This window comes from Calliopsis andreniformis, chromosome 10 (genome assembly GCF_051401765.1).
Source record: "Calliopsis andreniformis isolate RMS-2024a chromosome 10, iyCalAndr_principal, whole genome shotgun sequence".
NCBI classification, from domain to species: Eukaryota; Metazoa; Arthropoda; class Insecta; order Hymenoptera; family Andrenidae; genus Calliopsis; species Calliopsis andreniformis.
The window spans coordinates 9,575,058-9,590,090 of NC_135071.1; the positions used below are offsets into that span (position 1 = coordinate 9,575,058).

The 15,033-nt window shown below is 36.1% G+C and overlaps 1 protein-coding gene across 7 annotated transcripts; it reads left to right on the forward strand.

The window, feature by feature from the left end:
- Positions 1 to 1,127: 1,127 nt before the first annotated feature.
- LOC143184522 (uncharacterized) lies at positions 1,128 to 14,638 on the forward strand. 7 transcript variants are annotated; one of them, XM_076386820.1, is made up of 7 exons: positions 1,128 to 1,614; positions 8,043 to 9,382; positions 9,462 to 9,637; positions 10,548 to 10,574; positions 11,243 to 11,473; positions 11,683 to 11,940; positions 12,053 to 14,638. In XM_076386820.1, exons 1-7 carry the CDS (start codon positions 1,518 to 1,520, stop codon positions 12,246 to 12,248), a joined length of 2,325 nt encoding a protein of 774 aa, XP_076242935.1. In that variant the 5' UTR covers positions 1,128 to 1,517; the 3' UTR covers positions 12,249 to 14,638. The 7 variants fall into 7 exon arrangements, with proteins under 7 accessions (XP_076242935.1, XP_076242938.1, XP_076242939.1 ...); XM_076386823.1 differs by lacking the exon at positions 1,128 to 1,614 and adding an exon at positions 4,753 to 4,999; XM_076386819.1 differs by lacking the exon at positions 1,128 to 1,614 and adding an exon at positions 5,997 to 6,679 and having other exon boundaries at positions 9,465 to 9,637.
- The last annotated feature ends 395 nt before the right edge of the window (positions 14,639 to 15,033 follow it).

Sequence of the window (15,033 nt, forward strand, 5' to 3'; positions counted from 1 at the left end):
ATAGCTGAAAGGGCGGAAAGAAGGATAACACAAATGAATGAAATGCGAGAATAACGTTTCTAAAAGCGTATTTCTTCGGTGTCAGTGACTGTCATTCAAGTTCACAGTATATATTTACCTATATACAAAGTCATGTAAGGACGAAAGTATTGACATTTCTTTGAAATTTAGAAACATCAACTTCTAGTATCTTTTGTTTTATAATACAAGATAACAGTGAAATGACTGACCCACATTGGTAGCTTATTCTACCCTTCCTAATAGAAAAATTGCTGCAGGAAATAAATTCATTTTCACCAATTTTTTGTTTCTAGGTATTCCTAAAATATTTCACTAGGAACAAAAACTATTTTTGCCTCGAAGAAAAGAGTTTGTAGTTTGGTACATACATACATATATGATCTGTTTTTATTCCACAGGAAGAGTAGAATGTCCTACTAAAGTGGGTCACCTATTTCGATATCACTGTACAGATACTACCTTATCATTGTAAATTTAAATTCCCATGAAGGACATTCTTCAAAATCCTTCGAAAAAAGTTGCACAATAGAATCACGATTAACTGGATCACAATTATTCTCAACCTTTTATTCAGATTAAAGTTACTGTGATTTAATATCATTAAAGTAAACCATCAATCGAGATTTGTACTATGATTAAACACTAGTTTCCACAGCATAACATTAGCCATCAGGAGTGTACTTCAAATTTGGGTCTGCTGTTAAGCTAGTTAATCAAAGTCCTACTGTATATTACCGTACATTCAATTTCTCATTAATTTTTTTTTATTTATATTTACTATACTAGAAGGGCAAACAGAATTTTTCTGCAAAATAAAGAGGGGTCATCTTCAAGGTAAAATATCCTCTTCCGGAAGACGATGGCGCGCAGATCGCTTCCCCCGATTTCCGGTAGACCACGTGACTCAGCTAACGGTCGCCGTTGCCTCGAAGCGTCATGGAAAATTCCCATTCCCGAGCAACAACACTCCCCTCCCCCCCTCTCCTGTATGTACAACCCCTTCCCCCCTCTCGCCCCTCAATCCCCCACCAGGGGGTCGTCAGGTACTTATGTACAACCCCCACTCTTTCGCGAAATTCTCGTTCCCCCTCCAGAACACCGTGGTACCGGATGTGCGGCAACGTCGCAACCGTTAAGTACATAACGACCAGGCGGAGGGGGGAAGAGAGGGTGTCGGGAAAGAACTGGCAACGTGTGCCACATTCAAATCTGGACGAACCCCGTCGGCCTCTCGGCTCACCTCCGCGCGAAACAGCAGAAAACGCGGGCGAATCGCGTGTCACGCTCGGGGATTGAACCTTTTCGCGCGAGAAGGATCGTTCCCAAGTGATTTTGTGCGAACAGAAAGAGCGTAATTCCGGGGCGCCCCCGTGCGACGACCCTTTCGCTTTCCCCGTGGATTTCGCGCGCGCGCACCGAGTGTTTGATGTAAATGTCACGGGGACGCAGGGGTGCCGTGTGCGTGTGGCAGAAGTGTCGTTTCGTGCCGCGAAATTATGTGCATGGACATTCAGGTTAACGAGAAGGAGAAGAAGATGAATGAGAGAAGCGTCGACGAGGACGTGCAGATCGTCGAGGCCCGAATCAGCGGAGGTAAGATTTGAGGTTATGGGTGGCGGCGACAGCAGACTCGCGCGTAGCTCTCTTTCTCCTCCCCCCTCCTCTTCGTTCGCTTTTTATGTATAAGTTAGATACACGGTCCCTACTTCTCTGCCATGCGTAGCCTCCTCGCGTTGGTAGTCGGTCCGTCCTTTTCTGGCTTAGTTAGGTCTCTTGCTTCGGGCTCCACTCCACCACATTCAATCACGTTACTTACACAGTAAGAGGCATATCGCGGTGTGTCCTGAGAGCTGCGCCTCGTGCGGACCCGGCGAAACGTGCTTGCTGCGACTACCTGTCAACATCTCTAAGTGACTACTGTGCCAAGTTGTCTTGGAAGAACAATGTTTAGAGATACGTTATTTTGATCTATTCCCTTATGTCATTCTTGAACTCGAATTAAAGGGATCAGTTGATTTTTTAATTCCTAATTCCTGTACTTCTCTTCTTGTTCCTTCTAGTCGACTTTATTCCTAGCTGCAGTCCATGCGTTTTAGTTTCTTAATTGAGTCAACAGGTCCGCTGTTATGCAAGACAGTGGATTACGTTGATTTGGGTTTGAGTCTACTTTTCAAGCATTTGTGAAGTATGTAAAGTTTGTATAGTTCCATAGAAGACACAAGATTTGTATGATAATTGCTTAGTCGTAGTGTAGCGATCACGTGACTCTTACTGACGAAGTTATGATAGCATCTGATTACATTACCAGTGATGTTTATACTACGTTTGCATCTTTTTATGCTTAGTTGCAATGTATTGGTTACATGATTTACAGTTTGCATTGATAAGTACTTCACAGTGTGCATTTTGAAAATATCAATAAAAGGATGTTAATTCGCATCTCATCTGTGTGTGCACGCAGAAAGTGACGTCACGGTTTATTTAAAGCAACTGTAAGACGATCCTGGCGATATAGATGTTTTTTTAGAAAGAACTGTGTGACGAATAGGCAGACTAGATCAAAACAATTCTTCCATGCGTGAGAATAAGTAAAAATTTGCAGTCAGTATAGATAATTTAATTTTAGTCATTTAGTAGTTTCTAGGTTTGTTACTATTTAAATCCGTAATTGGAAATGGAGGAATATAAACAATCATTAATGGGTGCATGTGATTGTAAAGACTGTTCTCATAATTTGAATTAAAATAACGTATTTTAAAAACACCTGACTTCAGCAAATCAATTTTCAATTGTATGTAAACAAACGAATGCGTTATATACTGTGATATGTATATATTGTGAACCCTAATTTTCCTCATACACTTTAATTGAAAATTAAATCGTTATATCAATCCCTGAAATGGAAATACTGAAATCCTAATATTGAACCAATTTTGTAAAGATACTATCAAATTCAGATTGCAAAGCTAAATGGTAACAAACTGCAAAGCAAGCTAAACTTTTTTTTAACTATACAAAGCATAAGTGTTGAATGCTTTTTCGAAGTCCTAGTATTTAAATAATCTTCAACATGGTCAAAATCTTGAATAATATACTGAAACAATCTTCTAAGGACACTGATATATTTGCAAATAAGGATTGATATGTTATTTAGTCTGGAACTGCCCTCATATAATCAACTTTGACCGTACATGAACAGAACAACGTGTAACATAGAATGAAACCTATTTTTCTTTGCTTCCGAAACTGAAATTGCTACATCAATTTTCGGAACAGAAATATTGAAGTCCCAATATTGAGGCAACCTTTAAAAGACACTGAATACGAGCAAATAAGGATTGATATGCAGTTCAGTTTGTAGCATAGATTGGAAGGTTTTTTACCTCACACAACAGTTCAGCGAAACATATATTTGATGCACTAGTGTTCGTTCTAGTTATTCGCGTCGGTGCGCGCCTCGTGTAACGCGGATTACAGTTCTCTCCTCTGTCGGGGCACATATATGCAGAGGCAACTATATACAGTACATAGCCGAGTCGAGCTTGGGGGGAACTATGTGCAGGCGTAGTACATAATATACCCGCCCCTATGTACTACATAGGAGCCAATGAATGATGTAACAAAGAGGCAGTTCCACGAAGTTTGCCGAGCATTCCCGAGGCAGCCTCGCACACCTTGTGTGTATGTGTTGCTGTATGCCATGGGAACGCACACTAGGAAAGTCGTCAGCTGCTACAAGTGCACGACGCCATGTGCAATCCTACGGAGTTGCGCAAAAAAAGTACATATGTGTGGCTAGAAAAATTATAGAGCATAGCAAGACAACCTCTTTTTCCCTACAGAAATCGAACTTCATTAAATTATCCAAAACTGTATTTCTATTTCTACTCAATATTTGCGAAGTGTCTTTCTATGTATGACTTTACTCGCGATCGAAGGTAGCATTCTTTGTAGAATCCTTTGCGTGTAATACTTCAGTTTCACGTATATATTTCCTTTTGCAATTTCATGATTGAGAAAAACTTCATGAGTACATAATTGCTACAAATACAAGAAAGGAATTATCAATAAAGAATGTTGAAAAGATACGGAAAGATAATCCTATTATGGTGAGAGAATGAGGGTACATCCGGTTAGCCGCCATATTGTTCTTTGGTGATTTCCTCTTTCCCCTCCATTTTCCACCCCTCCCCCCTTCCGAACTAAGCCTGCTTCAGCATAGCAACAGCAGCAATAAAAGGCTGCTATAAATAGATCTTGACCTTCCAGTGTTGCCAGAACTGGCCCAACGTATACGTCGAAGATATTGGGTTAATCAAGGTCACAGCGGCCATCTTGCGACAACGTTGCATTTGCCTATAATCTATTCTAACAAGTAAACAAGTACTTAAAAATTTTTGTTTGTTTTTGCGTTATATCATTAGTACATAATTCCATGTTAATAGTTGTAAAATACTTTATCTTACTTTTTTGATCAACGCTCATCATTTTTTGTTTCCTGTTTGCGTATCGACCAAGCGACACTTCTTCATGTGTAGGAGTACAAAAAAAAGTGGAAAAAAAGGAGTGGGCGTGCCTGTGAGGAGAACCGGCAACGCCGCAGCGGTAAATCATGATTAAAATAATAAGTATAATACATATATGCGGAGTACATACGGGAGGTCGGGTACATAAAGCTGCGCAGATGCACAAACAGTGCTGTACGTCTGGCTGGGTTCTGCGCAGCTTCAAATCCCCCACTCCTATTATTCAGTCCCCACTACTGCGCAGAATCCCACGGATCAGTTCCAGGAGAATCGGAGGGGGGGTAAGGCGGGCGTTAGAAGAGGGAAGGGCACCTGAAACCGCGAGTATATACGGTATATACCCTAGCGTGCGTTTACCAATCTTGGCACTTTGCCTGAAAGAGCATATCGACCGTGCAACGTTGTCACATCCTCTGCTGCGATCTTACGTGGCCCTGGCCACTCTTTGAGCGGTATGTACCTAGCTGCAACCGATCCCTGATACACGATGCGAAACATGATCGACGATATTCAACTATTTATACATCAGGAATGTAGCTGACATAAGATTGTAGATTCTATAGATGATTGGATATCAAGACTGTAAAAGAATATTAATATGAGAATTAAAGACCAGAAATGTATAAATATGTAAAGAAGTTGTAGGTGGAGGTGTAGGACCAACTCTGATGCCTTTGGTAAAGGACTTAAATATTGTATGCAATGTACATAAACACATAAGAGTTTATTACTTCATACATTTTGCAGTCAAAAATATATATGTAAATGTGTATATTTTATGTGTGTATGCAAATATGGAAGTTTACACAGGCGCGATATTTCGCAGGTTAGGACTTAAATATCAATCACATGGCGCACAACGCATGCGCGAAGAAGCATGAAGAGAACTCTGCGGTTCAATCTCATGTTTATTAAATCGAAATATGGAATAGGAGAGGATGGCTGAGTTAAGAGTAACAAAGTGAGATTGGTGATTTGAATCTCAAATTAAAACAAAAAACTGAAGAAATCCTTCACTTGTCATTGTTCAGCTTCGATTAAAGATTCGTGTCTCATTGCGATCTTATGTACCATTGTGCATCGAACAATGAACTATCCTTAATTAGTGCAAAAATTCGCCTTCTTTTAGTAATTTATTTTCTTTATATCTTAAAATTAGTTTTCTAAACTAGAAATAATCGACGCTTCAAATGGAATATTCTTTCCCAATTTTTCGCGCTTCTAATTGGCACATGCGTATAGAATTCCTGCTTACAGATTCCCTATGATTAGTGATATTCGCAGCCCATAGATGGCAGCAGTTACCGGGACATATCAGTTTCTTTTTATCTCCTGGAGATTTAAATTTTTTAAATCATTGATCTTTGAATGCAAAAACCGAACACAAAAATTGGTAAAACCAGAATCCACGATTATTAATGATAACAAATAGATCACTTGAACAAACATTAGCTTTACATAACAGTTCCAGGTAAGATTTAAGAAAATTTTAAGAAAGTTGGAGACATCAGTGAATACTAAAAAATGAAGGATGTTCTTAAAAGAAGTTAAAGACAACTCAACAGAAGCTGTGAAGATGATACTATCATGTATCCAGCAGAATAGTCTCACAAAAAATGAAGCTTATACTTTCCGTGGCCTTAGAACACAAATACCACAAGTTTCGACTGAAAACACCTTAATCCAAAATCTCCTTAAGATCCAGAGCTATCCAGGAACATCTATCTAACACGATATCCACCTACTCTTTTTCAAAACTGTTTCCTCAGTGGACGAACAATTTTCTATAATAGTAGCAGACAAAGTGAAACGTTGAGGGAAAGCGTGAAAACTAGAAGCCGCGCGAGTCGGAACGAGATAACTTTTCCGCCCGACCCTGTTCCATCCCCCCTCCTTATCGTGTAACATGGTCGTGTGTCTCATCGACAGTGCACATCGGTGAACAGACGCAGCCGCTGGTATGCGTCCCTCCTCGCCGTCGAGATGTGATTTCGATTGAAGCAAGGCACGCTGTGTACCGTCGAGGATGAGGAACAACATCATGAACATGCACACGGTGAACGCTGATAGTAGCACGGACGCCATATGGCTCGAGAAAAGGACGTCGGCGGCGCCCGAGCGAGTGTCACTCAGTACGTCCTAAATGCATCTTTCCTCGTGAAAGAAGGATGTGCAGAAGTAGTGGTAGCAAGTTTGGCGAGGGAGTCTCGATATGTACATCCTTGAGTTGGTTCATTTTTTAAAATTATTGTTAGGGTCTTGTAGGACTCTATTTTTGAGTTCTTGAGGTGAAGGATTCTCCTTATTCGTTTAGACACAGAGGATCTACTAAGTGAGATTATTAATTCATCGCTGTGCAGTGTTTTTTCCAAAGTATCTCGTATTTTTTCTAAATCCTCTGCGTATTTACGACGCAATTTAAATTTGTAATTGGGTGTGCCTGAATATAGACTTTTTGCTTGGAAAATTGCAAGTTTTGTGCTCTTGCGTGGAAATAACTGTAATTTGTGTCTCAGCGTGCGCACAAGTGTTTATTTTTTGTGATTAATTCCGCATAAATCTGTGAGAAAGTGTCTATTTGTTTACTAATAGTGAGAAATTTAATTTAGTGGTGACAGAATGTAATCACGATTTTGTGACTTAAATTAGGTGTGCTTATGCTTATGGAAAACCAATGTGACAGTGATGCTACTGTACTGTACTGACATGCGCGTGGTCGCGACCACGTGTATAGTGTACATTGACACTGTCAAATTTTCGGATGCTAAGACAGTTGATTTTTGGTACTGCAAATGCTACTTACCTTCAGTTTAAAAATAGATGGTGGTAGATTAACAAATAATGAGAATCAGTCAAATTAATTGGTTATACCGCGCGTTGACATGTGGTGTGTGTTCTCCCGCGCTCTTCTTCCACCACTTCTTGTCATTATTGATGGTGGTTCAACGAACTTTTCTGATCATTACATGCACTCCCTTATTTCATACTATACTAATAACACAACCTAAAAACACGCTTATACTTATCAATTTTTATAAATTTTATTAAGAATTTAGGTAGTATTACTATTAAGTGTATTCAAAATAATTCTAATAAGCATGAAGAATGTATAGTATAAAATATATTGGGTTGAATCATAATTAAGTTTCAATGCAAGTCTAATTTACTTTTTTTATTTCAATTCTATGCAAATAAAATTAACAAGTTACTTGAAGAGTAATAAGATGCTGTGATAATAACAGTGCTGAATTTTAGATTAAAATCTACTGTAACATATTTTATTAACAAATTTCCTTTTGCCACACCATCTATCGGTAAATCCTATTATAAGCCTATTAAAAGGTTTTTGATATATAAAGTGTTAAAAAATCTTTAAGGAACTTATCAGTGACTCAGCCCAACAGATACTACTCATGGCAAGCCATAGTATTAATTGCCACTTTATTTCTACTACTCCATATTATAGTAATCTTATTTTCATTTTTCTCTTTTCAGGTTGTGATAAAGTTGTAGTCAAACAAGAACTCCCCGATGAAGCGGAAATCAGAGAACTGGCTGCCAAAATGGTGGAAGCAAATAAGGCGAAAATGGGTGCTGCAGTTACAGGGGCACCCCAGCAAAGGCCTCCACAGTGCCTACTTCCTCAGTCCAATCTTCCTAGTATACTAGGATACTTGACCAAGCGACCAGCTGATTCGTCGACCACTGTCGCCGCAAAACCTCTTCCTGTGGAAGGCAAATTACCAATCGATGACGAGAGTCAAAGGGGCAGGTTCGGCTGGACAAGTTTCGATGACTGTCACATACCATATATATTTCGCTCTGGTGAAAAGTATTGCGCCGTACGAATCTTAGAATCTAAGTTACTGAACAAGTACCTGAGCTATTTGCACTCGGACATCTATAGTTGCACGTGTATAAGAAGCTACTACATTACGGAGGCTGAAAGCAAACTATTCAATGAAATCAATGGAAAGCACTGTGAGAATCAGTTTGGTAGAGAACAGTTCACGTGTAAAGACTTGGTGGTTCGTTTGTCGGACGCTAAAGAATTTTATAGTTTTCTGGACGTGTGTTACACGAAATTGACTGCAGGCACAAACTCGAATGTGACCAGCGAACATAAGGCTGACAAGTGTGGTTTCATCCGAATAAATAAGGAATCCGTTGTTCCTTATACAGTGAAGGATGGCCTTCAGTACGTCCCTCTGTTTTATTTTGAGGGTGAGACTGAAAATCTGAAGCTGAAAGCAGAGAAGCTCGAAGGTTGGGACTTGTCGTATTTGAAGTTTTGTTGTAAAGTACAGGGTATTCGTAATGAACTGTTTGCAAGTGAGACGTGCTCGGTAATTAGTTTAAATGATATTAAAAGTTACTTCCCACCCGGCACGGGATTCGAAGACTATTGGCCGACCAAAGTTATGGACTCTCAATTGTTAGTTAATAGTAAAGGTGGTGGAGGTGGTGGTGGATGGACCAAGCAACCACCGACTCCACCAGCTACGAAGCCTGTTTCTGTGCAAAACAACGTGAATAAGCCGACTCTTAACGCGAGGGCTACTCCTATGCATAATATGCTACCACGTGGAGCTGTTGCCAACACTTCTCAGCGCATCACGCAACCCAGGCCTGTTGCGACCACGCATCCAGCGCATTCTTCGCCGACTGCACTTCCTACCGGCAGATCGAACATCGTAACACAACCAATGCTGAACACTGTACAAAATGTTAATGGCTGGACTGGTCTTGTTGGAGGCCAACCCACTTTCCAAACAGCCCTTGTGTCTCAAGCGAATTCGATTATTCGGATGCCATCGTCTCTAAACATGCATAGTGTAAGTTTTTGATCTCATTGTAGATATCTAGATTTACTAGCAATTACTTAATAGCATTTATTTGTTTTTATGATTATAGCAGATGACGACACAACCAAAAACTTATTCGCAGCAGTCTAGGAGTAGAGGGGGTGGTAGCAGTGTAACAGCTCAGTATCCTGGAGTATATCCAGTTACAACAATGCAAACTGTTGCACAAGCTCAACCACCCCCTCTCGTGAGAGCCACTGTCCATTCCAGTCAACCCAATCTTGGGTAAGAAACATACAAGTTTTCCTAATATATAGATGTTTTTTGAACAAAGCTTCAAAATATTCAAAACGGTTTTTGTTCGATTTATAGCATTTTCTCTAATCTTATATAGCAACAAAAATTTGTGCTTGCTTTCAATTTAGTCATCAAAATCAGTAACTTGTACACTAGGTATGATTTCAATGTTAAAAAGCACGCAATGAAATATTCTCTCCAAATCTTTGTGTTAATTTTTACTTGGAACTTAATTATGATTCCTTAGTTGAATTATTTGAAATGTCTTGTATGATATTAAGGGAAATATTAAATAAATATTCATTTGATAAGTAAAAGGGTATAATTTATCTGAAGTAATTTTTATTTACTCACAGTTTAGTTACTTTTATATTTTATATAAATATTTAATATAGTTTCGGGGTAGATTTAAAATAATGGTTTAACTGAAAAGAAGATAATTTTTGAATAAGATTAAAGTGATAATGTAACAATAATAGTTTCAATTTTTTCATTCGTTTTTTTTTTTTAAGTAAAAGGTTGAGTGTTATTTAAAAATTTTTAACATGATAAATAATGAATGCTTTACAAAATTCTATATAATACATAAGCAGAGATAGTAAATAATAGACTAAAAAATAAATTCTGAAGAGATCTTATTAATAAAAAGTGTATTCTAAATCTTCAGCTTAAGTTTATAGAGAAAGTTGTATCACCTTCTATTTAGTTATACCATGAATAAATTCACTTTGTATGTTAGAATAAAATCAGCATGCAACATGAAACTAGGAATCTGTTTTCTTCTTTCAAACATCTACGATTATATTTGTATTTGCAAAAGATTATTATTTATTATGTGGAAAACCTGCACTATAGCTTTTTGCATTGTACATACAACGTATGATTTTTTTTTGTATAGTTATCCAACCTATGGGAAGGATGACTGGTGAGTCCCTGTAAAATGTACTTATAGTCATGATTACTACGTAAAAGTAAGATAGCATGCACAAGAATACTATGATTAACAAACTTTTGGTTTACGCAAAAACTATAATAACTATATCTGTGTTACCTCTTTAAACATTACTTATTTATGTATTTACTATTTCTTCCATTTTCCTCTGTTCACAAGTCAATTTGTGATTAACTTATTTTTTTCGAAAATTCTGCTAAATTAATATACATGAAACATGTAAATATTTGTTATGTATTCTCATTTTGAAATACTTTACTATTATTGAACTATATTTTATTTGAATTATTAGGTAGCAAAATATCGAAATTTATGTAAACAGTATAACATACTTAATATTAAAATAATGAATTAACATATACATTTTGTAGGGAACCTCTAATTACAATAATATGACACTTAATAGTTAATAATTAATACTCCATGTACATATTTCTGTATGTATTTTCTTTTGCTTCAATATTCATTGCAAAATACTTAAAACTGTTTTTGAAAGCATAGATTAAACTGCAAATGTATATGATAGTGTGTTATTAAATATTTTGCAATTTTCTTGAATGCTATAGTAATTTACCTAAATACTTGGGTATATGTTCTTTACGATTCTATTCTTTTTTTAATGTGAATCTTTTCTATTTTAGGGTCGCATCTACATACACTACACCGGCTTTAGGCGTACCTAACGCTGTGAGTGCGAATACGTACCCGCAAATGCTTGGTTTAAGCGAACAAGTACAAGCTCTAATGCCATCGCCGACTTCAGCATCCACATTACTGCATCCACAGAGGCATACACCATCTGTACATAACACATCTCACACAAAATACCCACCACCATTGATACCAGTGAATGGTAGTAATAACAGTTCCAGGTACAAAGATATTGTCTATTTAAATATCAGAAATACAGGGTGATCAGTTTATCTGGAAACCCTCTTAGTGTTTGCACCATTTATTCTAAATGTTGTTAACATTGTAAGTGCTGCCAACACCCATTAAATGGTTTCCGGTTAAACTGATTACCATTACCCTATATGTATTTTTGTTTTATTTATTATTATATTTAACTATTTGATTTTAGAGATTCCAGAGGTAGAAAGCCACTGATACCAATATCAGAAACTCATATATCAGCTTGCCAAGTGCAGCCTTACCAAATCCAGAAAGCTCTTGTGGAAGACAAGATGGTACCTTGTATTAACTTCAAGCCATACATCTATTCTGAGTTGTTAATGACACTCCCAGACTTTGTGGCTCAGTATTTCCCCGCATGTGACATTAATAGTTGTCGGCAAGTCCTAACAGAAGTTTTGCACATTGACTTGTATCAAGGAAATAGGTAAGATACTCGAGCAGAATTTTTTGACTAACAAGGAACATGTAATGCCATTCATTTAGTTGATACTTTAAACACTGGTCTACGAAGTTAATATTTGTGTTCTTTTCTGAAGGTTGCAAATGAAGATGTTAATGGAAGCAGGAAAGTGTTCCTCTTTAAATGAGGAATTACCTTTAATACAAGTGAAAAGTATAATGAAGTATATGCCTCAATTGAAGTACATGTTAAACAGAGGAGACATGGTGATGCCAACACCAGCGCATTCTTCCGAAGATTACCCCCCCAAAAAACGTCAACGTACCAGCTAGGACTGGCTACAGCCTTACTGGCCTACTTACGACTACTATCATTCGGCGTTTTGAAAAAGCCGATCACTTTGACTCGTGTGCGTAGCAAATCAGTACGCTCTGAGGGAACGCGAAAACACAGATGAAGAATTGACGTCATGCGTTAAAGAGCGCACACTGAGGATTACCTTTTATATACAAGGGATCTGTGACACATTGTGAGCTATTTCTTTCTCCAAAGTGTATCTACGAGACGAAAGTCTGCCTGTAAATAAAACTCAGATGTATAAAGTTAAATGTTGCACAGTTGGCAGTTTAAATGTGCTTTTATATATTAAGAGTAATGATACCTTTTTTCGTATCGCGTTTAGAACTCGAAGTTGCTAAACGAGGGAGATACACGGATAGAGAATATCGTTACTATCGGAACCATTCCTCATTTTTTTTATTTCATTTCATTTTTCTACCTCTATTACAGAGTATCGTAGTATTTCTTTGTAAATAAAACGGAAGTTCTAATTTAGATGTGATTCGGAGAAAGAAAGTGCTGATATGCGATAGGGAAGTGCTGTAGGTGTGTTGTTTAAAATTCACCTATATCGCACGTCGAACGGATATCAAAAAAAATTTGGCATTTGTATATTTAAAGAAGTGGAAGTAATACTTCTTCAAGTTCCTAGCTATTGCTAATATGTATCCTGATAATTAGCTGCAGAATAACTTAAAAGCGTCCTTAATTCACGACAATGAGTTAATAGGAAATTCTATCGTAAGTTTTAATGGGACTTATTACACGAAATAAGTCTGAAACATTAAGAAAATTCTGTTTGTCAAAATTAAATTAACAAAGGACACCGTACACAGCGATGCAATTCTGTTCAGATATTGACAATATCTAAATATCTAAGTCAATAAAGTGAAGAAAAAATATGCAGCTTAGGATACCATTAAACACATGGCATATGTTAACAGTCAGTGAGATATGTATCACTAAGTGTATGCAAAAAGATTTTAACTATTTTACGAGTTTAATCATTCCAGAATACGAAAATATGCAGTTGACCTTTTTTTATTCTCGTTAAAAATGTCGTTTCTTTATGATACGCGTAATTCAAGTTTGAAGAATCGTTTATGCAGATAGTTATTGATCTTTCTTCATTTCCTAGATTTTATAATAAAATGGGTATTTGTCGAAAACAAGCATATCTCATGAATGTTAATTACAAATATTAATATTCTTTTATTTATATGTAAAAGATATAATTTGCAACAGGAGAAGAACCTACCTTGAATTTGTAAAACTGGAAAATTTGTAAAATCATTTAGTCTTCCGGTTGAATCTATAATTTTATACAAATGGGAAACCTCATTTAGTATAAATCCCTCATATTTATAACAAAAGCACTCACTGGATCTTATCTACTATATTTTCAGTTCAAGTAAAAATAAGATACAATTAACTATTTAATAAAGTTCTGGCGTATTAGTACGCTTTTTTAACTGGTTCTGCTCTTAAAAAGAGGCTTCGATTAGTATTGCTGACTGATTAACATTCACATTTGCTAATTACTATTACATAAAGAAAGCCAAGTATGTATATGTGAAGAAATATGTATGTATATATTGTATGGAGATAATTAGTGATAAATTAATGTTGACCATCATGGATTTTCCATATAAAAGAAAGGCTTTAGGCATCCTGTTACGGTGGAGATGGTATATTTTGTTATTTATAAATTACTGTTAGTGATATCATTACTTCAAAGGTTTTATTGCCATTAAAAAGACTACGTACATTGAACTGGTGTCCACATTTTTCTTATTATAGCCAAAAAGATTATAATGCAAAGAATTCTTAGAAGTGAAGTATAATTAAAACATCTGTGCAATGATATGTAAATTAATATTTATTGTTTACATTTTGTAATTGTCAGATTTATAAATGAATTTTCTTCGCGGTAATTATTGAAATAAATTTTGATGTGATAACCGTTTAATAGAAGCCAAATTTTGTTTTATTTAGATGATATTTTTATTGAAGAATGCATTATTATATGTAAATAAATATGATTTATTAAATATAAACGAATATGATTATTTATTTACGTATAATTGCGCAAAAGCATAAGTTATTGCGTATTACTAAGTTTCTTATTACAACGAGGAGATCATAGATACACGTATATCTCAAAATAAAAATAAAAGAGATTCGTGGGCCCAGTCCAAGAGTTAGGATTTAATTACTTTTTCTAGTATGTTAGATTAGAGCATTTATTCGTTAACATGTTAAAACGATGCGTGTATTATACTTTATTACATTATCACCTGTACATATAGACCATAAGAATTAGAATATTAGACATTTCAAATAAATTCATGATATAATCAACAAGACTTATCATTTTAACAAACTTTTCTATTATACAATATATAGGCTCCTACAATTAATTAATAGACTGCGATGTTTATGCACATTCATATTTTTATAACAAAAGTAAAAAGAGAATTTAAATAAAATTTTATTTCTCTTCTATAAGTATTACGATGCCTATTTTATTTTATAATTCAAAATACAAAAAACTTTATTTTCAATTAAAAAAGTAACAAAAGTATGTACATTTTTACTGTTTAGTATATTTAAATCTTCCATAAGTACGTAAAGATTTGCAGTCTATTACTTAGTATTTAAATTAACTTTTTAGTCAGGAGGGGTCTAGTTAGCTAGGTAAAATAATTCCATTTCATAGATTCGCATGTAAGTTAAATTTTGCGAATAGTAGCAACAAATAACCGCCAGAATCAGTGG